The 21,677-nt window shown below is 44.6% G+C and overlaps 1 protein-coding gene across 1 annotated transcript in view; it reads left to right on the top strand.

The window, feature by feature from the left end:
- KLHL3 (kelch like family member 3) overlaps positions 1-21,677 on the top strand; it is a 64,235-nt gene that overhangs the window by 9,037 nt on the left and 33,521 nt on the right. Inside the window, exons 2-4 of the mRNA XM_024202077.2 lie at positions 1,257-1,376; positions 4,515-4,621; positions 11,966-12,087. Of these exons, the coding sequence (XP_024057845.1) occupies positions 1,257-1,376; positions 4,515-4,621; positions 11,966-12,087 (349 nt within the window). The remainder of the gene's footprint in view (positions 1-1,256; positions 1,377-4,514; positions 4,622-11,965; positions 12,088-21,677) is intronic.

Raw genomic sequence — 21,677 nt, 5'->3', positions numbered from 1 at the left:
CGGCCCAGGGGCAGGCCGACCCTGCAGCACCCCAGGCTTCCTGCTGCGGCCACCGTCACTCGCTCAGCCATGTGAGTCTGCCCCTGGAGCCACCCCTCATTGGTGCGCTGTGCCATCTGTCTGTAGCGCAGGTGTGGCCCCCGTCTCTGAGCAGGCTCAGAGTGGTGTATTATTATACAGCTGTTTAAAAACCCATAACTTGGGAGTTTTAATATCCTGGGAAGACTTACAGATTTCCTGGGACAGCTGCCTCAAAAAGCGATGATCCTGGGAAAACCTGGACAGGTGGTAAGCCTCATTACTGCATGTGAGCTAGCCCAGCTCTCATGAGAGCAGCCACGCTGCAAAGCAACCCTGGAGTTACAGAATGATTTGGATTAGCTGTTGCCGCCCCACTGAATTACCAGCTCGAGCACCAGCATCACTCGAGCTTCAAGCCACGCTCCCCAGCCTCCGACGGGCCAGCTAGCTCGACCTTTAAGCAGCACTTAACTCGAGTTAGAGATTTTTGTGGACATGTGTTGTGTTCGGTTTAGCACGTGAGTGGTAACTCAGCTTAATCGGGCTGTGAAAGCACACCCTCAGGGTATGTCCACACTTCGAGCTGGGGGTTGATTCCCAACTCAACATACCTGCACTTGCTCTATTTGAGCTAGCATGCTAAAAAGACAGCGTAGTCATGCGGGTGTGGGCAGCGCAAGGGGCTAGCCACCCGAAGCATGTTTTCGTCCGAGACTATAGGCATGTACTCATGGCAGCTAGCCTTTCTTGCCACTTGTACTGCTGCAACTACACTCTATTTTTAGTGCACTAGCTTGGTCAGAGCTAGTGTGGGCATATCTCCTCAAGCGGGGAATCACACCCCCCGCTTGAAGTTTAAATGTATCCTTAGACTTGAATTTGTCCTCATGTGCTTGGCTCACATTTCTTCCCCTTCCCACTCTTGTCTGGTTGGCTGCGGCCATCTAACCAACCAGTGGTAGCTGCATTTCAGCGATCCTTTCTGTATACGGACACTGATCCTAGAAACAAGGATGAGTGTCTGTGACTCTACACATGTGAGTTGTCCTGTTCGTACTACTTGCATGCGCAAGTGTTTGCAGGAGCTGGGCCATAATCTGTAAAGCATTGGGGATCCTTCAGGACAGAGCTTGCTATAGTAACACAAATTATTGCTATCTTTAAATTCAATTATGCTTGATTCAACAACACTGAAAAAGCATAAACTTTCCTTTCCCTCTTATCCTCATTTTCAGCATCAAACAGAGTTCCCAGTCACCTGATGAAGCTGAAGATAAGGAGAAGGACCAGCGCACGGTAACAGTCAATCCTTCTCACATGGGAAAGGCATTCAAGGTCATGAATGAATTACGGAGGTACTTTTTCCACGTAACATGCATCATCTTTGGTTTATCAGACACATGCTGATCAGAACAGAAGGTCATTTGGGGCACTTTAAAAAATAATATTCTGTGTATTTGCTTCAGCACAAAAGGAGGGTGTTAGCGAAACAGTAGGAAGAGGCAGCCAAAGTGTAGACACTATAGAGCACTGCTATTCCCACCCACACACCTGTCTACCTCTTTGTCAAAAAGAAGCCAGCTGTGTCTCAAAAAACATTTTCAGAGCCATATCTGCCATTTACAAACAATAATTGGTTTAAAGTTTCCTGCTACTTACAGCAAATCCGCACACAAACTATATTTTCAACAGAGCAAACGGCTTGAAGACCAATAATAGAACATTACAGATACGAGGACACCTACACGTAATTACAGAGCAAGGATTGCTAAAGTAGAATTCTCATTCTCTTTGACTCACTGTCACTCAATCTCAGCTTTGCATTGCAAAGTAAAAAAAAAAAAAAATCACACCACCCACAAGCCAATTTAAAAACTTCACACTGCTCAAAGAACTCCAGCACATCTTCGATCAAGTGTGTGTATGTGTGGGGGAGAGGAGAATTGTTACTTTAAATGGACTTTAAAAAAAAAAAAAAAAATCTAGTTCTTTAAAAGATACTTATAGGTGTGTCAGCCATTTAGTGGCAGCGGATGACATTCAGCTTGTTTCTGGAGTCTGCCATCTTCCCTTGAAGCAGGTTGAAATTCAGTGAGCATTTGACTTTCATTTATATGCGACTTACTTGAGTCCTTAGCCTGCCAAACGGTATCTTTGGTTTGTGACACTATTATTCTGTTTTATTTATTTAATGTGAAAAATGTGTAACACACACACTCTCTCTCTCTCTCTTCCCTCCCCTCTGCCCCTCCCTTTGTGGGGTTGAATAGGTTGACACTTCTAAAATACACATTCTCCAATAAGGAGAAGGACTGGAATCCTCTCCCTCTGTGGCAGATACCTCTATGCTTGGGCTAGGGGATAGCTCAGTGGTTTGAGCATTGGCCTGCTAAACCCAGGGTTGAGAGTTCAATCCTTGAGGGGGCCACTTAGGGATCTGGGGCAAAATCAGCACTTGGTCCTGCTAGTGAAGGCAGGGACTCGATGACCTTTCAGGGTCCCTTCTAGTTCTATGAGATAGGTATATCTCCAGATTTCTCTGTTATAAAAATATATATGTATATGAGGTATCCTTCCCGTCTCTCAATTCTGTGATGCTGAGTGCGTTTCCTTTTTAGTCTCCCTCTGCTGACACAGGGATCAGGAGACCTGAATGCAGGTGCTTGTGCAGCAGAGCACCAGGCTGGTTATGTTGAAAATCCAGTTTTGTATTCCTTTAATTGACATGCGCTGGAGGCCCTAGCAGTGCTGCTCTCTTGGGTTCCATGTTTTGCAAGATCCTGTATGTTACTCAGCTGACTGTAGAAGGTTAGATTTGCCCTTAAGCACCTACTTTTCAGACTGCATCTTTGCATGCTCCTTAGCACTGCTTTCTCTCCGCTCTTGCTGCTGTTTTGGAGTCTGCAAGCCAGATGTTTGTATGGTGCACTGCTTTGAACCAGCACTCAGTAATACTGTCAGACAGCCTGTGGAAATGGTTACCTTGAATAACAGTGATTTAATTCCTATTTATCTAATAATCCCTTACAGAAAGTCTAGATTTAAACTCTCTGAGGGGTAGTGAGACCTCTAACCTATTTGCTACGGGTTAGTTGCTTGGCACATTCATCTTCTAAATGGAAATGGAAATCTCATTTGCATGAAATGCACTTTTTAGATGATAGGATCCCAGAGAGGGACTAAACTGGGTTCCTTCCTGATAGACTGAAGTGAATGATCTCCAAAGCCTGCATTGTGTATTGCTCACACAAAAGCTCCCTTTACCATCACCATTCCATCAAAGCTGGCATAAATATGGAACACGCAGTCTCTTATCTGTTTCTAGGTGTTGTCTTTCCTGCATGTTTCCAGCTCAATCTTCAGTGTTTTGGGAGTCGTTTTATTAGGTATCACAATGCCGGGGACATACCTAGTCTGTTAGAAGGCTAAGTGTGTTTTTTGTTTGATATGGGATTTTCTAAAGCAAAAGCGCAATAAGCTGTATAGAAGAGAAAGTGACATTTGGATTTGTAGACCGATCTTTTTTCCTAGTGTGACCCCTTCAATGAGCACCCTTATTCTGCGTTTAGATGCTCCAGTAGGGACCAGGTATTTTATGTTAATACTGAGCACTTACAATATACAAACATCAATTAACAAATCCTCAAAGGAGAGAACTGTGATGGAGATAAAAATGGGCACGGATTCATGAAAAACTTACCCAAAGCCACGCAGCGAGTGAGTGGCAGAACTGGGGCTAGAACTTGGAAGTTTTTGGACTCCCAGCCCCATGCTGACTTGTGCGTTAAACTCAGTCATCAAGGTGAATAGCAGACTCCAGTGAATGAGTGCACTTTGTGGTGATGCTTGTGAGAATGACATGAGGAACCCTTTGTGTGCTATTCAGACCTGAGGAACACGCTTGGTTGTTCATGTGCTGTAGCATCAAACCTTCTCTTTCTACCAGCCCTGTTGTGTCATGTGGGAAAGAAAGGAACTCTCTCCCTTTTTATCCCACCTCCCTCCCAAGGCTGTGAAGAGATTAAAGCTGCAGCATCCCCTACTGGTGCTACGTCCTTGCTTTATGGGGAAAAGTGGGTGGCAGATTGATGTAGTGGTAGAGCTGCTAGGCGGCTCCTTTGTCCCTTTCCTAGGCCATTCTATGAGGGGAGATGGAGGCAATCTGAACTTTGGGGTTCAGAACCCTGTGGCCAGCCTCCCAAATCCTTCCTTTTGTGGAACAGAATGTGTCCAGTTCTATTTCAGGCAGGGATCTCTGCAGCTTTGGATGGGAGTAGGATTATGCTCCATAAAGAAAAGTTGACACAGGCTGGTTGTTTCTTTGTGTTTCAACCTTCCACTGACACTCCAGCAGTTGTCAGGTCTTGCTGGATGATTCAGGTCACTTGTTTGTGACGTAGGAACTCTGCTCATTTTTCCCAAGGGTATTTCCAGAGGTCCCTTTGCATGGCCAGATGTTCTGAAACCATGTTGTCTTCTCTGGTATTTTCCAGCAAGCGGCTCCTCTGTGACGTGGTGATTGTTGCCGAAGCCATTGAGATGGAAGCCCATCGCGTTGTCCTAGCAGCCTGCAGCCCCTATTTTTGTGCAATGTTTACAGGTACTTTTCTGTGTCCAAACAAAGTTCTGTGCTTGAGTGTGCCCTGCAGATTCCAAGACACACACTGTCATGTCTTCACGATAGACCTGCTGCAGATGGGGTGGGCTCGGGGCTGTATGGAGGTCTTTTCCTGGAAGAGAAGAAATGTAGTGAAGTCCCTAGCTGCTTATTCCAATGAATGTGCTTGAAAAATCTCTTGGCTAAATCCCCCTTGGACAGGGGACCGTGTCTTGTGCAGGTTTGAGGACACTGGCAGCACTTGGTAAAAATTGGATGCTACCGTGTGTGTCCCTCAGGTCGGAGATCTGTGCAGTGTGGGACACAGAAGGAATTGTATGTGGGTTGGCAGATAGCTTTTGAAGTGAGATGTTTGACTTTTCTAGACCAGAATTTGGGGTGTTAAAGTATGTTTGTTTATTTATTTATATCAAACATTTATACAGTGCTGTAAATTTGCATGGTACATCGCACACACGTCCTCCCACAAAAGTCCCTGTCTCGGAGCTTACAGTCCAAAGGCCTTGTCCTACAAACACTTGAACACAAAGGATGGAGATGTTCCGAAGTGTTCGACATTGGTTTAATTCTGTTCCCGCTGAAGCGAATGATAGAAGTCTTGTTGACTCCGATGGCAATACTCATACCAAGGCTTTGGAAACCCCATCCGTGATTACAGGATTATAATTCAAAGTGATCTGGACAAACTGGAGAAATGGTCTGAAGTAACTAAGATGAAATTCAATAAGGACAAAAAGAAAAGTACACCTCTACCCCGATATAACGCAACCCGATATAACACGAATTCTGATATAACACGGTAAAGCAGTGCTCCGGCGGGGGGGCGGGGCTGTGCACTCTGGCGGATCAAAGCAAGTTCGATATAACGCGGTTTCACCTATAATGCGGTAAGATTTTTTTTTTTGGCTCCCGCGGACAGCGTTATATCGAGGTAGAGGTGTACTCCACTTAGGAAGGAACAATCAGTTGCGCGCACACAAAATGGGAAATGACTGCCTCGGAGGGAGTACTGCAGAAAGGGATCTGGGGTCATTGTGGACCACAAGCTAAATATGAGTCAATAGTGTAACGTTGCAAAAAAAGCCAACGTCATTCTGGGATGTATTAGCAGGGGTGTTGTAAGCAAAACACAAGAAGTAATTCTTCCGCTCTACTCTGTGCTGATTAGGCCTCAGCTGGAGCATTGTGTCCAGTTCTGGGCGCCGCATTTCAGGAAGGATGTGGACAAATTGGAGGAAGTCCAGAGAAGAGCAACAAAAATGATTAAAGGTCTAGAAAACATGACCTATGAGGGAAGATTGAAAAATTGGGTTTGTTTAGTTTGGAGAAGAGGAGACTGAGCGGGGACCTGGTAACAGTTTTCAAGTACGCAAAAGGTTGTTACAAGGAGGAGGGTGAAAAATTGTTCTCGTTAACCTCTGAGGATAGGACAAGAAGCAATGGGCTTAAATTGCAGCAAGGGAGGTTTAGGTTGGACGTTAGGAAAAACTTTCTAACAGTCAGGGTGGTTAAGCCCTGGAATAAATTGCCTATGGATGTTGTGGAATCTCCATCATTGGAGATTAAGAGCAAGTTGGGCAAACACCTGTCAGGGATGGTCTAGATAATACTTAGTCCTGCCATGAGTGCAGGGGACTGGACTAGATGATCTTTTGAGGTCCCTTCCAGTTCTATGATTCTATATAAGCAAAACTACATGCAAGCTTCAGCGTTGGCAAGATTAGGTCTTATGTTAAGGCAAAAAGGTCAAGAGCTGAAAAAGTCTCTGAGGACAGAGATGGAATATTTTCACAACACCTAACTCAACTGAAGACTCAGCCTGTTAGCTCAGCTAGAAGACACCTGCACTGCAGTACCCTCTCTGTTCCCAAGCCCCTTGGCCATGCATATTGAATTTCCATTGGCAAAACTTTGCTCCCACCTGAAAATCATCTCTGTGCCTCCAACAGATCAGTTATATCCCAAACAATTCTTCCCCTCTTCAAATAATTCCAATCAGTACTGCCACCCCACCCAACTCTACCTCTTTGCAGGGCTCTGCAGCTGCTGACTCTCCTCCTGTTGCTGTCCTGAGTACATAGGAGACCTTTGACTTCCCCCTCCACCTGGGCCATCTGCTCTTTGCTCCTCTTCTTAAAGGAGCAGCTACCAGGAGGCCACATTGTTCCCTCACTCGCCTTCCCTTCCAGAAAAAGAACCAACAAACCCAAATACCCAGTAATCAAACAAATTGGATTTTAAGGTCCTCTGAACGAGTTTTGTGATAACACATTGGGCTGAAGTCAAGCTATGTGGGAAACCCAGTTTTGGGAACGTTCTGTGATGCTCCTTGAGTTGTGGTCACCAAAGCGTTGGAGGGGGGTCAAAAGAGAGCTGGGAGCTACTGTTTTGTGTCGCTACATAGATGCTCCCCCCCTTTAAAAGGGGCTTAAATTGGGCCTCTTTCTGTCAGCTTTATTGGAAGAGTTGAACTCCTTGCTAATCATCTGCGAAAGGTGTTTTCTTTGTCGTGACTTAAAAGCTATAGCAGAGCCAGGCAAAGTTTGTGCCAGAAAGAATATGGTCCTAACTGAATGGGAAAGGGGGAGATGCAAATGTGAGTTCATGTGTTGCGCTTGGTGTTCTGCTGGGATTGCATGCATCAGTGGCTTTTGGGGTGTGGGAAATAGAAGGTGCATTCGCTTAAAAAATAAAATTGATGGTTGACGTTGTGGGATGTACGTCTGAATAAGCAGGAGTGCGTTGATAGGTACTTTGTTTGCCAGGAAGTTTTTTTTCTTCATAAGGCTGAGAAATCTAAGCTATTAAGAAGCTAGAGAGCTGAGACGGTATCTTGGGATTGGATGTTAGCGGTAATAATAATGCCGCTACGTGTAAGGAGCAAAGCAAGAAAGAGTGCGCTGCTCCGAGGTTTGTACTGAGAATATTTGTTACTGTCTGTGGTAGTTATTACACCAGTCAACAAGAGCACAGCCCTGGAGAAGCCTCTGATCCTTAGAGGTCATGTCTGCCTGAAACCAGCCATCATGATTAACAGGCATTAATAAGGGCAGGTAGACTCTGCTGCTGTTCCTGTACTGGAATTCTGTGGGGCCCAGTAATGCTCAGATCTGAAAGTTAAACAGTAACCATCTAACCACAATCATGTGACTTTTTTTGTAAACTACCTTTGGCTATAGTTATAACGATGACTATTTGCTGCTGCTCTGGTTGTAAAACAAGTTGAGCGCTAGGTCACTATCAGGCCTCTCCTGGTTTAAGTTTAGGGCTGGCTGATCCCATATTTAAGTTCTGAGGCTCCCTGTTGCAAGGTCAGAAGTACTTCTCTGTACCGCCGCGTTGTTTTACTTTGTGGAGCGTGACCCTTTACAATAATAAGCTTGAATAGTCTTCATGTTCTTTGTGTTACTGCTCAGAGATGAAACTTGACAGTAGTGGGGAAACCGAGTGCTTGTATTTATCCACAGGACCCACGCAGCAGTAGTGAGCTGTTTGTGAAAGCCTCTAGTATGTGTCATGCTTGGCCTAAAAGGGACCTCTTCCAGGGCAGAGAAAGTTCACTCAAGGAGAAAAATTCTATGGCCATGCCCATGAGGAAGGTGCTCATTGGGTTAGCTGGTAGAAAAGAAGACCCTGGACAAGCAAGATCCAAACGTAGACCAGCCATTCATTACCTATGTGCTATCATCCCATTGCTGTTCAGCAACTCGCAATCAGTGTAGATCTGTACTGGATTTGAACCAATGACCTTGAGATGAAGGACTCTCTATGCCAGTGCCTTTAGCCAGCTGATCTCTTCTAGTTATGTATTGTTTAAAACCAAGACTTTGGAGCTCTGGAATAAGCAGGCACATCGCCCACTGAAAGTCATGGGACTTACCCTTGCTAACTCCAGATCTGAATTTGGAGCAGTGTTCCTAAACTGATTGCTTTCCCTTCATTATTTTTTAAAAGCACTTCCCATGGAGGTTTGATGGTTTTGTTTTGTTCTGCAAGGATGGTCATTATAATGTACAACATTTTGAAATAAAACAAACCCAGATCCACTCCCATAATGACTGCAAAAGCTGCAGTGATGTGATTGGAATGTTTGGGACCTTTACTGTAGAGTGATTGTGTGTTTTTTGGAAGCACAGAAGCAGTCCGCAGCAATCCAGATCTTCTCTTCAGATCTTCGGCATCACTTCAGAATCTGCTCTCCTCTTTTGTGTGTGAAAGGGCTGCTGTTGTGTTCTCTGACATGCTTGTGTATTCTCCTCACAGGCAATTTGAACAGATCCTTGGTTTAAAAAAACAACAAAAAAGAGCCATGAACCAGACAGTGTCCATGTGGAGCACAAGAAATATGGCGCAGGACGGCCTGCAGTGCTCTGTGAACAAGGCAATATCAAAGATGGGAGAGAAGAACTGACTAGCCCCCTGAGTTAATGCAGGCTAGAAAGAGCAATGGCATTGCAGTAGATAGACACAGTAATGTGTATTGAGGCAGTATGCAAGGTATACATATGAAGTGCTTGCAGATGTGAGAGCAGTGGTTGCAAAGTCTAATCAGCAGCAAAAGGCAGCATGGTCCAGTGGGTAGAGCACAGGACTGGGAGTCAGGAACACAACCCAGGTCTCCTGGCTTTGACCCTGACCTGTTGCGTGACCGTAGGCAAGTCACTTCCTGTCTGTTTCCCCTCCTACCTTTGTCTTGTCTATTTCAATTCTTTGGAGCAGGGCTTGGCTAATGTGCACACTGCCTAGCACAGGGGTGCCCTGCTATCCATTGTTGTCTGTAGATATAGTTTTCAGAGTAGCAGCCGTGTTAGTCTGTATCCGCAAAAAGAACAGGAGTACTTGTGGCACCTTAGAGACTAACAAATTTATTAGAGCATAAGCTTTAGTGGGCATCCGAAGAAGTGGGCTGTAGCCCACGAAGACTTATGCTCTAATAAATTTGTTAGTCTCTAAGGTGCCACAAGTACACCTGTTTTTTTTGTAGATATAGTGCAAATACAAATAATTAATAACAGTGCTTTAAATTAAGATGTGAAGCAAGCAAGGCTTGATTCTGGTTTGTCAAAGACCTTAGTTTTTTTTTTTTTTTTAAAGGGTGTATGGGATGAGTTGAATTAATTCATCCAGTCATTCCAACACCTCCAAAGATGCCTTAGGATATGCTATATTTGTACTGAATCTGCGTGCTTGGGCTTGGATGGAAGCATTTATCACCCACTCCTATTATCTTGCTAACTTCCCTCCCTCCTTCCCTTTCAGCTCAGAGTGTCATGTGCTTCCTGGCTGGGAAGAATAAAAGGCATGTGAAAAGTGGTGCCTTCTGACCAGTGGAACAGGTTGGAGTGACCTACTGGAGTGTGGAGGGGAGCGGGTAGATGGTATCGCTGCAGCTCTACTTGCCCGGGCTATGGAGCTGAGCATAATGATCTAGAGATCTAGCAGAATGCAAACTGCAGAGGTAGCAGCTTGTGGGTGGGCGTGTGAGCCCACACGGTATTTATTTTTGTTGGATGTGTCCTATGAGTGCCACAAAGGGAGATGATGTTCTCAGATCCGTCTCTCTGAGCTATTTGTGTATTGATCTCTGCATAAGTGCCTCTGACTCTGTCCTCTACCCCTTTTTTTTTTTCAATAAACATATCCGTGTCTGTACTGAGTCTTTTGCTTGCTCTGAAGCACAGATAAAGGGTGTTACCATAGCACTTGGGAGACTTTTATGGACCATTCTGTAATATCCTTTGTTCAGGACCCTTCCTTCAGCTGGGGAGAATTTTTTTTTAATCCCACCTGCTTTGAATACCACCACGGATTTGATTTGACTTCACAGATTTGGGTCTTTTGCTTGTAAAGATGTCTTGGGTTCCTTTACATGACCTTTATGATTGCGTTTTTTTTTTTTTCTTTCTTCCAGTTCATCACAAGACTTTATTGGTTTTACTTAGGGACCAGGTCCTGCTCATCTTACTCTCACACAGTGTAGTTCATGTCACTTGTGTGAATAAGGCCAGAGCTAGGTGTAATTCCCAGTGTCAGGACTTGGTTGAAACTTGGTTGCCTTTCTGTGTCTGTCTCGTCCCATGCCACGTGCTGTGCTCTTAGCATATGGAGCTCTGTCATGTCATGTCAAAGATGACTTGAACATTTCCTTTACATGCAGCCTGTAACTGTTTTTCCACAGAGGATGAGTATAGAACTATTCCTCGGAATCCCACAGCAGCAGCGCTGAGTGACTGAATTTCTCAGTGTAGTGATTATTCGTATCCCGGCACAAGATTTGACATTTGTTCAGTTTCTCCTAACTTGTTTTCTTCTATTGTTTTACTTCTGCAGCTGGAATTTGCTTTTCTTCCCTGGCTTCTCAAAATGCTGATGATAAAACTTGGAGGTGTAATGTCCCTTTCTGTAACTGATCCTTAAAGGTGGCCTCAGGGATCCTTTCTTGCAACACGCACAGTATTCTTTTGTTACTGAAACACACACATACACACACATACACACACATACACACACACAGTCTGTTTCTAATCAAGCTCAAAGTCAGCTACACTGGGGTATGCACGCTTAGGCTGTTGAGCAGACATAGGTTTGGTTTACCTCCAATGGAGTCTCTTGTTGTTTGCCACCTTTTTTTTAAGTTAACCTTAGATTTCCTTTGGCCTGTCCCTCCGGATATGACTGTCCCTTGGCCAAAAAAAAAAATGCTAGCGAAGGAGTGGTGGTTTCTGCTGAGGTTTTTCATAGTTTCCCAGTTTGTGGGAAGAGACCCTCAGGAGATTCACCCATAATTAGTTCTTATAGCCTATCAAAGGAAAACTTCTTTGTCACTTTCTGTGCTTAGCCCTATATGAGAGCAGTTAATCATGTCCTATTGTTTTCTCATATACATTTGAGCTTGGGTGAATCTCAGGAAGTTCTCTTCAAGCACCCAGCTCATGGGGAAATGTATTTGAACCAGGCCAATCTCTTCAGTCTGCAGAACTGTGTTGGAAGCCTCAGGAGAAGAGGCTGCTAGAAGACTACCCCGTTCTAGGCATGCTATTCTTGGGGTACATCTCCCCCATTGCAGTTCTTGGGCTGTGAAACTGCGCACACACCCTGAGTCTCTCTCGTTGCCTCATGATATCACCCTCTGATGTTTAGAAGGTGGCACTAATGGACTTCTGCCAGTCATCCTGGACCTGCAGGGATAGTGATTGGGTTCAGGGCTTTCAATATGTTTTATAATTAGGGGTGGAGGGAGAGTTTCCACTGGGCATATGGGGAATCGAGGTGGAGGGGAGGAGAAAAGCAAACAAACATTGAATGCCGATTTGAACTGAATTTCAGGAGACATGACTGAAAGTAAAGCAAAGAAGATTGAAATAAAAGACGTTGATGGGCAAACACTGAGTAAGCTGATTGATTACATCTACACAGCTGAAATAGAGGTCACGGAAGAGAACGTGCAGGTAAGCTGGACTCAATACCTCCTGGAAACTGAAGGGGGGAAAAAACCTTCATGGCTTAAATCACAGACCGAGGAACCATCAGCGTAACTGATGCCTGCAGGCTACACTAAATGAAGGGCAGAGTGTGACGCGTGCTACCTTTCTTTTCTGTATTGTTTTGAGGCACTTTACTGCTTTTTTCCCCGCACATAAGTCATGTTACATTTAGTCTTCATTTCATGTTCCTGTTATAAGACTAGAGAGACAAGGTGGGTGAGGTAATCTCTTTTACTGGACCCACTTCTTGACTTATGAGCTTGACTCTCTCACCAACAGAAGCGGGTCCAGAGATTACCCACCCACCTTATCTCTCTAATATCCTGGAACCGATATGGCTACAACACCACTGCTTATAATAAAACTAGTCATTTGCCTTTCAAGAAGCCGTGCTAACTTGTCGGGTCAGCCTATTGGTCAAGATACGCTAAAACAAGCGTAAGTGGGATGGTGGTTCTTAAGTTCCCAATAGAAAACTCCTGTGGTGGTTAGTTTTTAGTTCTTATGGGTAGTCATTTGGGTTGTGTGATTCTTTGTGTAGAATGCAAATTTACAGCTAAAATTAGAGCTTGCATAGACCCTTCCAGTTCCTCTTTCCTTCCTTCTGTATTCTGTGTAGACTTGAAGTTCTTTGGGGAAAGGACATTGGGTCTGGTTCTACTCTCACACTGGTATAAATCAGGTGTATCTTGAAAGGAGTTATGCCAGTGTTAATTGTGTGGGGGAGCAGATTTGGGCTCCTTTATACCAGTCTGTAAAGCACTTAGTACCCTGTTGGTGCTATACAGATAATAAAGAATACTAGTTAACCCTCTCCTCCACCCATCTCAGCTATCTTATATGGAACCTGCCAATACAAAATAAGAATTACAAATATGATTCAATTTTGGTTATAAAGTCCTATTTTTGGGAGCTATTTGTGAAGAGAAGAGTCACAGATTGATAGAGGTGATCGTGTGGAGTGGGAAATAGGCAAGGGACCATCAAGAGTAGAAAGGAAGTTACTGAATACAAGGAAAGCAAAAACTATTTGGCAGCAGGGGGAAGAGTCATTGACAGGGTGCAGTAGACTAGTATAGTCTGTAGGTAAGGCATGATGCTAAGGAGCGGGTATTTTTACTTTTCTCCTGTGTCTGTGTCTGCGTGGAAGATAGTGAAGGTGTCCAATGCCTACATTTGTATTTATGGCAAAAGAGCAGCTGGTGGGAGATGGGTCATTGAATTCTAGAAGGGGTTTTGGGATCTCTGACAGGTTTGGTTTCAATTGTTGTTGTTGCTGCTTGTTTGAAAATGGTAGACTTAGGGCACAGCTAGACTAGAGAGTTTACAGCTGTATAACTGTGCCGCTGTAAGCTCTCTGATGTAGCCACTCTAAGCCGATGGGGGAGAGCTCTTCTGTCGGCTTAACTCCTCCAGCCCCCACGAGTGGCGGTAGTGATGTCAGTGGGAGAAGCGCTGTGCACACGACGCTTACGTCAGTGTAACGTATGTCGCTCAGAGGGGTGGTTTATTCACACCCCTGGGCGACATAAATTATGCCGGCATAAGCTGCAGTGTAGACCTAGTCTTAGTTTCAACCATCTTCCTTTTATGAATGATTTTGATATTGGACAAGGCATACGCAGTGCATCTCAACAGGATGGAGTGAAAAATGAGCACGAGAGCGCGCTCCGGGAAATACTAGTGTGTGTGTTTAAATTGCCATTATTCGAAAATGCAAGACTAGAGGGAGCAGCAAGAAGCCCTTTACGAAGCTGGCTTCAGGTGATAATGTTCTTGATGCAAGTGAGATGCCCACTAGCTTTGTCCAATCCCTTAGGACTTGGGAAACAAGGGTTTGAATGCTTATTCTGCCACTGACTTCCTGCCTGACCTTGGACAAATCAGAGTCCCTTACCTCAGTTCCCCATCTGTAAAATGGGGGAAAATAGTACTTCGTTTCTTCACAGGGGTGTTACGAGGATCAATATGATAAAGATTGTGAGGCGCTCAGATACAACGTTAATGGGGGGCATGAAAGAGACTTGAATAGCTCCCAAATAATGTGTATTGGGAAATGTTCTCTCTTGAATCTCTAGGAACTTGTATCTCATGGGACGGGATATGGCTTACACATTGCCAAGACTGGTCTGTCTTATGGTAAACATCAAGCGGTTCAGATTGTACGTCTCCTCTATCCAAACGCTGGCTCACAGGAACTGAACAGAGGCTAGGGCAGGGGTCAGCAATGTTTCAGAACTGGTGTGCCGAGTCTTGATTTATTCACTCTAATTTAAGGTTTCGCGTTCCAGTAATGCATTTTAACGTTTTTAGAAGGTCTTTTTCTATAAGTCTATAATAGATAACATAAACTATTGTTGTATGTAAAGTAAATAAGGTTTTTAAAATGTTTAAGAAGCTTCATTTAAAATTAAATTAAAATGCAGAGCCCCCCGTACTGGTGGCCAGGACCCGGGTAGTGTGAGTGCCACTGAAAATCAGCTTGTGTGCCGCCTTCGGCACACATGCCATAGGTTGCCTACCCCTGGGCTAGGGTCTTACTAATAGAACCCAACCACTGCCTTTGCTCTAAAGCTCTCTGGTGGGACTAATAGTTGAAGTAAGAGCCCTATCTATCCTCTTTCAAAGATATATGCAGTCAAACTAGTTCAAACCCAAGTGGACAGAGGCCTAGAAAAGTCCAATAGGAATTGCATGATCTAAATAAAACAAACCCCCAAACAGCATCACCCCCACATGACTTATTTAAACGTCACCCTGCCCCCTTTTTGAAAGCCCAGAATTAAGTTAATACAGGAAACTGCATTAACTTAAAGTGAAACTGATTAGAAACAAAGATGAAACTGACTATTTAGTCTTTCAATATCCAAGTTGATAGTTATGGGAATGTCTTATATAGAATTTAACATAGTTTTATATTGAAACCAATAGGATAGAAATTACTCTTAAACACTCATAGCAGTGCATAGAGAATGATCTCCTTTTTTTTTTTTAAAACCATTCTATGGAACATAATGAACAGTTCTATTCCTCCCGTAGAGCCTGTGATGGCTATAGAAAGGAGATCATTCTTTCTTTCTCTTTGCATAGCTATCCAAAGAAGTTCAAACAGCATTAATGATGAAGAGTAAGACTGTTAATGTCTCAGGTGTATCTACTAAAAAGAAGTGAGGAATTTTTTTATACTGATTTTTTTCTCCGCCCCCCCCCCCCCACCTCTCCAAGCCCTACATCACACTCCCAATGTTTCTTGCCCCCAGCCATGCCACTCAAAGCGAGTCATTTTAAAATGTAGTGTTCTCTTGACTTGTCTCTTATGCTTGCAGAGTTTACTCCCGTGTTCTCTTTAGTGTGTCTGAAATACTGCAGGCTTTAATTTCTTTCACTCACTGGAATACCCGTATTCTCATGTCCCAAGTTTTGTCTTTCTAGTTGGCCAGCTGTGGATTTCTAAAGGGATTTTGTACAGTTTGCCCATGACTTTCAGATTTCCTCAACTGGTGGAAGAAACAATTTCTTGGTACAGTTGGCACCAAGTGGTGCCAAATGTTTTCATTACAGAAGTTACAAGAACTGAGCAGGTGCAACTGAGTCAAGTGCTACTGAGTCATGTAAATAAATGAAAACCTAGGATCCTGTCGTGAGGAAAAGGGAAATAAGAGCAATTGAGCCTAGAAAAGATGTCACTGAAGGCAGCGTCGAGGGAGTGAATATTCCGGCATGTGCCCAGCGTTTGAGCAATGTGCAACACTTGACGAAATAGGCTGCAATAGATTTTAACAACCACTTATTTGCTATTATGGGCTTAAAGTACGGGAAGTGGAGACATTTGTTGTCCAGGTGATGCTGAATGTTGTGCAGAGCTGCAGTAGATCTTCTGAAGTGTAATAGGCAGTATTCATGGGGTGAAGCTCCATCTTCCAGGGCACGTCTTTTTGTAACTATGCATCATTTAATTGCATGGGATTACCGTAGTAGGGAAGACTCACTTCAAAAGGGCCAAGTGACCCTAGAGTCAGTTCAGGATTTCTGTTTCCTGCATGGTAATTAGTGTGAGGGTTCATGAAGTTCTCCTTGTCACAGGGATCCAGATCCCCCCTGTGGGGAGTAGAGGGAGGCCAGGGAGTCACACATCTTTCTCTTCCCTGGCTCTATAGAGAATACTTGGGTGTGAGTTACCCTGGCAGGAGCTAGACTCCCTTTGTGCCTTGGAATCACATCTTTAGGGAGGTGTTTCAGGGCAGTCGCAGACTCTCTGAGCAGGTCTCCATGGAGCTGGTGGTCCTGAGATGGTGGACAGGCCCTGGGCCTCTGTGTTGGATGGTATTTTGTCTCTGGTACATCCTCTCAGAACACATGGTCTGGTGTGGAATGCTCATTACAGAGAATGGATGGGGGGGGAAATCCCCATCTGCCATGCAGCAATCTGAGGAAATCCTCACATGGGGTTTCCTCCCTGCTGCCTCTTGCTGTAATGCGGTGTGAGTTTTTGTTCTCTTCTCCCCCCCCCCCCCCCCCCTCCTGTGTGTTTGTGTGTGTGTGTGTGTGTGTGTTTGTAAAAGTTGGCCCTAAGGAATTTGCAGGAACATGTGGTGATTGTGGGTCCAGTTCTGTCCATGGATGCTTGCATACATCTCCTTTTGGCTTCATTGGAAGCTGCAGCTGTGCCTCTGAGCAGAGCCTGCGGCCCAGTGTATTCTAATTACGTGGCTTGGTAAAACCCTGTAAATCGGGTGTTCCAGCAGGCTGTTATCGTGCCAATTATGTGGATTTCCCAGTTAAGAGAAGACTTCAAATCGTAGCTGAAATTAATGTGTCTCCAGTGGCTGTCCATTGCTCTTGTCAAAGCTGCTGGCTCACTAAAGAGTTACAGGGAACAAAGGCCAGCCGCTGACAAAGGCTCACAGCCACTTCCCCCGAGTGGAGATAAAGTCAAGGTAGAGAATTAAAGTGCCACCAGGTTTCTGAAGAACCTTGTAATGCTGTGAGCTTGATGAGAGTTCACTTGAACATAAAAGAGCCCAGGAAGGGGAATTGGAGCAGTTCTGCTATGCTGAGACAGCACTAGTTCACTGTGGTGCTGGAACCATTTTTGTAGTGGAGACGCAGAAGGCAGAAACCACGTATTTGGGTGGCTGTTACTACTTCAAGCCAGGGGTGCGGCCGCACCCTGGTTCCAACTCCTATGGTAGTGCAGATACTTGGAGGGAGACGCAGCTCTGCCAGCCTCATGAGGGCCGGACCAGTGAGGTGCCATTAGCATGGGGCTTCCACAAAAATTGTCCCTTTCAGCCTGTGATAAGTGCCTTGGCCCTGGGGTGCGTATGTTGCAGAGAGGAGGGCGAGGCACAGAAGAAGGGACATGGTTGGGTTCGTGTTTAAACAAAACCACATTCTCTGCCCCAGAACCAGGGAGGGGTGCAGTGCAGCATTATATTGGGCGCGTGTTCTGGAAATGCTTGTCCTGTATTTGTTGCACAGTGACCAGCTTGTGTAACCTTGGGTGGGCATGGAATCTCCTCCCCATGGAAACTCTTCTGAAAATACCTCATTCCTGGAGCAATCTGGACTTCACCAAAACCTCCCCGCTCAAATAAATGTTGCTCTTCAAGTGTCTCTGTGAGCTCCAAGGATAGGTAAATCTTCTCTGGCAGGGATGCTGTGGCAGTGTCCAGAGAAGAGGTGACTCCATCAGACACAGGGATATTACTCCAAAAATCTTCCATTCCATTTGGTTGTGGAATGTTAATGCAGGATCCCTCCGAGGCCTCCTACAGCACATCACTGGGCAGAGATCCTTAACAGAGCTGCTTAATTACCTGCATGCATCCAAGAAATTACCATCCTAATTGAGCAAGTCATTGTCAATAAGTATCATTAGGATAAACTGGTTCCCTGGGAATGGGCTGATTAAGCTGATTCCACAATTAAACCCTTCCCAGTTAGGTGCAGGATGCTGTGTTTGCGTGCTTCCCTGTGCACTCATTGCATGAGGAATGCATGTGCGTATGATATTTGTAGAATGAAAAATGTCTGAGAATCCAAGGCATGAGGGGAAATAGCTGGAGCCTCTGTTGCTTTTTAAAAACGATTACAGATAAATGTGGTCTGTAAAATGTAATTAAAAACCTCCCGTAAACTCTGCAGCATTTTGGAGCCTTCAGGGGTTGCACCCTTTTACCCAGCACATCTCTGGCAACACTGGAAACTGTTCTTTTAAAAACAACCTGGGCATACGGGAAAGCCGTGAATGAGGACGTGAGAGTCCTTCAGCATAGTGTTAAGGAAGCCTGATTAAAATCTGTGTTCTCCTTGCTACAGGAGATATTCTTGTCCTGCATCTGTTTCTAATGGAGTACCAGAGAGACCGCCTTAATATCCCTGTGCTGTGGCTGTTCAGTTTTAACAGGACCCAAACTGGGGTTTCTCCCCCCCCAATCCCTTAGAAAGAATTAGAGGCCAGTATCGTCTGATGGAAGATGGACAAGGAACGGAAACTCATGGCACCTAAAAACCATAGCGTGGGTTTTGCAGTCACAGTCTGATGCGGGAATAGGCTGAGTTGTTGCACGCTCTCCCAGCCGTTTGCCAACAGACACATTTAGCCATTCTACACTATAAAGTTCAGGAAGGAATATTTTGGGGGAGTGAGCAGCTGGAGTTGCCTCCCCCGCACCTTTCATTTCATGTCCACCTGTTTTTTCTCTCTTCTTTTCTCTGGCTGGTCCTCTCCTTGTTTCTCCACACGGAGATGTTACCACATGTCTGTTTGGTTCGTCCCATGCACACCCATATGTAAGCATTTCACCTGCAGTGCTACTGCAGTATTTCCCCCAGGGAACACATGTAATGGTAAATTCTCAGAATGGAGAGGGGTTACTAGTGGTGTTCCCCAAGGGTCAGTCCTAGGACCAATCCTATTCAACTTATTCATAAATGATCTGGAGAAAGGGGTAAAAAGTGAGGTGGTAAAGTTTGCAGATGACACTAAACTGCTCAAGATAGTTAAGACCAAAGCAGACTGTGAAGAACTTCAAAAAGATCTCACAAAACTAAATGATTGGGCAACAAAATGGCAAATGCAATTTAATGTGGATAAATGTAAAGTAATGCACATTGGAAAAAATAACCCCAACTATACATACAATATGATGGGGGGGCTAATTTAGTTACAACAAATCAGAAAAAAGATCTTGGAGTCATCATGGATAGTTCTCTAAAGATGTCTACGCAGTGTGCAGAGGCGGTCAAAAAAGCAAACAGGATGTTAGGAATCATTAAAGGGATAGAGAATAAGACGGAGAATATATTATTGCCCTTATATAAATCGATGGTACGCCCACATCTTGAAGACTGCGTACAGATGTGGTCTCCTCATCTCAAAAAAGTTATACTGGCACTAGAAAAGGTTCAGAGAAGGGCAAGTTAAAATGATTAGGGGGTTGAAAAGGGTCCCATATGAGGAGAGATTAAAGAGGCTAGGACTTTTTCAGCTTGGAAAAGAGGAGACTAAGGGGGGATATGATAGAGGTATATAAAATTGAGTGATGTGGAGAAAGTAGATAAGGAAAAGTTATTTACTTATTCCCATAATACAAGAACTAGGGGTCACCAAATGAAATTAATAGGCAGCAGCTTTAAAACAAATAAAAGGAAGTTCTTCTTCACACAGCGCACAGTCAACTTGTGGAACTCCTTACCTGAGGAGGTTTTGAAGGCTAGGACTATAACAGCGTTTAAAAGAGAACTGGATAAATTCATGGAGGTTAAATCCATTAATGGCTATTAGCCAGGATGGGTAAGGAATGGTGTCCCTAGACTCTGTTTGTCAGAGGGTGGAGATGGATGGCAGGAGAGAGATCACTTGATCATTACCTGTTAGGTTCACTCCCTCTGGGGCACCCGGCATTGGCCACTGTCAGTAGACAGGATACTGGGCTAGATGGACCTTTGGTCTGACCCAGTACGGCCGTTCTTATGTAAATGCAGGAGCTACTCTTCATTCCCAGCTGCTAGTGCCGGTTGGACATCATTTGGAGAGCGGGGCAATAAGGCAAATTCTCTTAGACAAACCAGACAAATCAAAGGAAGCTGAATGTAGCTTCCTCTCAGTCCCACCTGCCGTTTGCAGCTGCTCATCTAACAGCACAGTGTTTTCATCTGCCTTCCACATGGAGGATCCATGTGCTTCTGTGTCTCAAACTATGTAGAGCACTTTCCAGGAAGAGACTGCAAGGAAACAGCAGCTCTTCAGGACATCTGTTCGGGAAGCAGCCTTCAGTCCTCTGCTGATGTGCAGAGTACCTTTCGTTAATGAGGATGTGTGGTTTGTCGGGGGTGGGTGGGTTACAATGCCAGATCTAAATCTTTGATTCAGACCTGCCCCCTCAACCTGAATGGGCTGTCTAGGTCTGCCTAGTTTGCTTCGGTCATATTTATCTGGCCCTCATTACTGTAGCATCTGAGTTACTCCCAATATTTAATGTATTTAAGCTCCCAACACTTTGTGTGGCAGGACAGTGCTGCTATCCCCGTATGACTGAGGATAAACTGTCTCTGTGCCTAATTGACTTTCCTGAGATCACACAGGAGGTCTGTGGCAGCTCAGTGACCTCAGCCAAACATTTAGAAAAATACAATCCCATGTAAATAGTGTTCAGCAAAACGAGAATCTGAGAGCCGGCTACAGCAGCTGCTGAGATCTGGATATTGCAGCTTATAAGCATGTGTCAGATTCCAGATATAAGTCATCCCAATAGAGAATTTCAGTAGTAAATGTAGCACAGGTTTTGATGTAACTTTCAAAGGAAGACTCAAGTTTTAGCCAGGAAGCTGGTGTAGCTGAGAAACCAGATGATTAGCATTTGCTGTCTCTAAATTGCATCCAGCAACTGGAATTCAAGCAGTAAGAGCCAAATTCTGATGCAGTTGAAATACGTGGCAAAAACTTGCATGGATTATAGTGGAATTGAGATTGAGCCAGGGTATGTGATTAGGCAGGGCATTTCCTCCTGTTATTTCTAAAGGAAACATACACAGTGCTAACGGATATCCTTAGCTGGGTTTTCATGTTCTCTGGTAAAAACAAGACTGGTGGAGAGGCACATAGCTGAGAAAAGAGAGAGCGACAACCCACTTATCTGTTGATATGCTCTCTCTCTTTCTCTTTAAGCATTAGGTAATGATGGCTCTTTTCCATGCAGCAGCCCAAATGCTTATGTCCTGGGGAATTGTTCCACTACTCAGAGTAAAGTACCCTTCACCTCTTACATGCCCAGTGCTCTAATAGGAGGGTTTCTGGGAAGTTTGTGGCTTTGTTGTGCATTTGTAACCCAGAACAGTACAGCTTTATTATGGATGGCCTCTTCTGGGATAAAATCTGCATGAAACACACAAGGAAATCCTCTCACTCGGCTTGCTAAGGACAGTACGTTAGGAAGCTGTGATGTGTGGCTACAGACGGAGTAACCTCCGCTTGTAGTGAACCTGGGGGGATCTCTCTCCTTGGGATGGTTATGTAAGCTGCGTGCACACCCCCACGTTGCTGTAAGGAG

This window comes from Terrapene carolina, unplaced genomic scaffold (assembly GCF_002925995.2).
Source record: "Terrapene carolina triunguis isolate 2854851 unplaced genomic scaffold, T_m_triunguis-2.0 Scaffold629, whole genome shotgun sequence".
NCBI lineage: Eukaryota > Metazoa > Chordata > Testudines > Emydidae > Terrapene > Terrapene triunguis.
This window is presented reverse-complemented; position numbering and strand designations above follow the sequence as displayed.